We start from the raw sequence: 1,380 nt of genomic DNA, 5'->3' as shown, positions 1-1,380 counted from the left end.
CTTCTCTGTGGTATGACGGATTACCGGGCTTTCGTCGCAAACCCTTCTTCGTGCAGGCGGCCATCATTTTCCTCATTGCCCTCCTCTACCCTGTCCTCTCACTCTGCTGTCTCCTCGCACCGGACTCGCGTTGGGGCAATATGCTGCGGAAGCCCTTCATCAAGTTCATCTGTCAGAGCAGCGCCTACATCTCCTTTTTGAGTAAGATTTGCCTCCTCTAATTGCATGCCCCTGAAGCGCTGTTGGTACTACCTAAAGCCGTTGCATGGAATTCCAGGAGGGCGGAATGGTTTATTTTCAGTACACGAAAAGGAAAACATAGAAATCCTGGAGATTGTATTGTGAATATTTTCACGGAAAGAAATGTGATTGTGCTGCACTTTATTGTAGCTTTGAATATCACTGATGTGGAAGATGTTGGAGAGTTGAATTAAGGAATGAGGACTGTCAATCAAGTGCCATTGCACTTCCCATTACCGAGTCATTGGAATCCACCCTCATTTTATCATTTTTCCTATTACTGTCGAAGTGGATTTCACAGCTACTTTCGTGAATGTAACTAGAGGTGCTGAGGTGAAACTGTGGCAATTGAGATTGTAAATGCACTGATATTAATGCGCAGTCTCTACTGCCACATTTGCATACCTGCCCCTACTTTTAAAAAACTGTCTGGTAAGCTCTAACCATAATCGGTGTTGCCATTGTGGTATTGAAATGCTGGCCTGCGGGTGCCACTTGAGAGGTGCAAGCAGGTGGAATGAATTGGAGTGATGTGGGAGGTGTAAGGAGAAATGGGACTGTCTGCTAGTCGAGTTGCTGAAATGTGAACACAGCGCTGTTTGCAGTGTGAGTCAGTGCGGTTAGCTGCCCTTGATTGCAGCATGGGCCGAACTTCTGAAATGCCGGATGTTCGTGAATGCTTGTGTTCACTGTTCACGTGGACTAATTGGTCTCCGGTGCCGTTGTGGGAGCAGAGGTTATGCGTGGATGAGACGTGGGTGAAGGGGCTGGCATTCGGCAAGTTGACTGAATGCTCACAGTACAAAATGGAAGGTGCGTTGTGGGTTGAACACTACCACACAGCGAGAGCGGGATGGCTATGAACAGACGGAAGTTAATGCGTCATTGAAGCATTACCACCATTCCAGTATATTGCTGATAGACGTGTGTGTATGTTTGTGTGTCATCACCAGAGCGTAGGTTACTGTGCTATGCAGTGTTTGAAGTCTCCCATGGGTGCGAGTAGATATTCCAGAGATGCAGATTTTGCACCCTCTTTCACTTACTGCATCAGAGTGGGAGGGTGTAGGCTGTGGACACAGGGAATGTCGCCGACTGTTATGATTAATGGTGTGTGGACTGGCCCACGCACAGCACGTC

The 1,380-nt window shown here is 47.8% G+C and overlaps 1 protein-coding gene across 1 annotated transcript in view; it reads left to right on the top strand. All coding sequences in view use genetic code 11, as the record gives it.

Moving 5' to 3' along the window:
• EGR_00433 (Transient receptor potential-gamma protein) overlaps positions 1–1,380 on the top strand; it is a gene marked incomplete at both ends in the record, with an annotated part of 15,873 nt that overhangs the window by 3,922 nt on the left and 10,571 nt on the right. Inside the window, one exon of the mRNA XM_024489682.1 lies at positions 846–1,053. Within this exon, the coding sequence (XP_024355679.1) occupies positions 846–1,053 (208 nt within the window). The remainder of the gene's footprint in view (positions 1–845; positions 1,054–1,380) is intronic.

This window comes from Echinococcus granulosus (genome assembly GCF_000524195.1).
Source record: "Echinococcus granulosus chromosome Unknown EG_S00002, whole genome shotgun sequence".
NCBI classification, from domain to species: Eukaryota; Metazoa; Platyhelminthes; class Cestoda; order Cyclophyllidea; family Taeniidae; genus Echinococcus; species Echinococcus granulosus.
The sequence above is the reverse complement of the archived record's forward strand: the minus strand, read 5'-3'. Positions and strand labels throughout refer to the sequence as shown.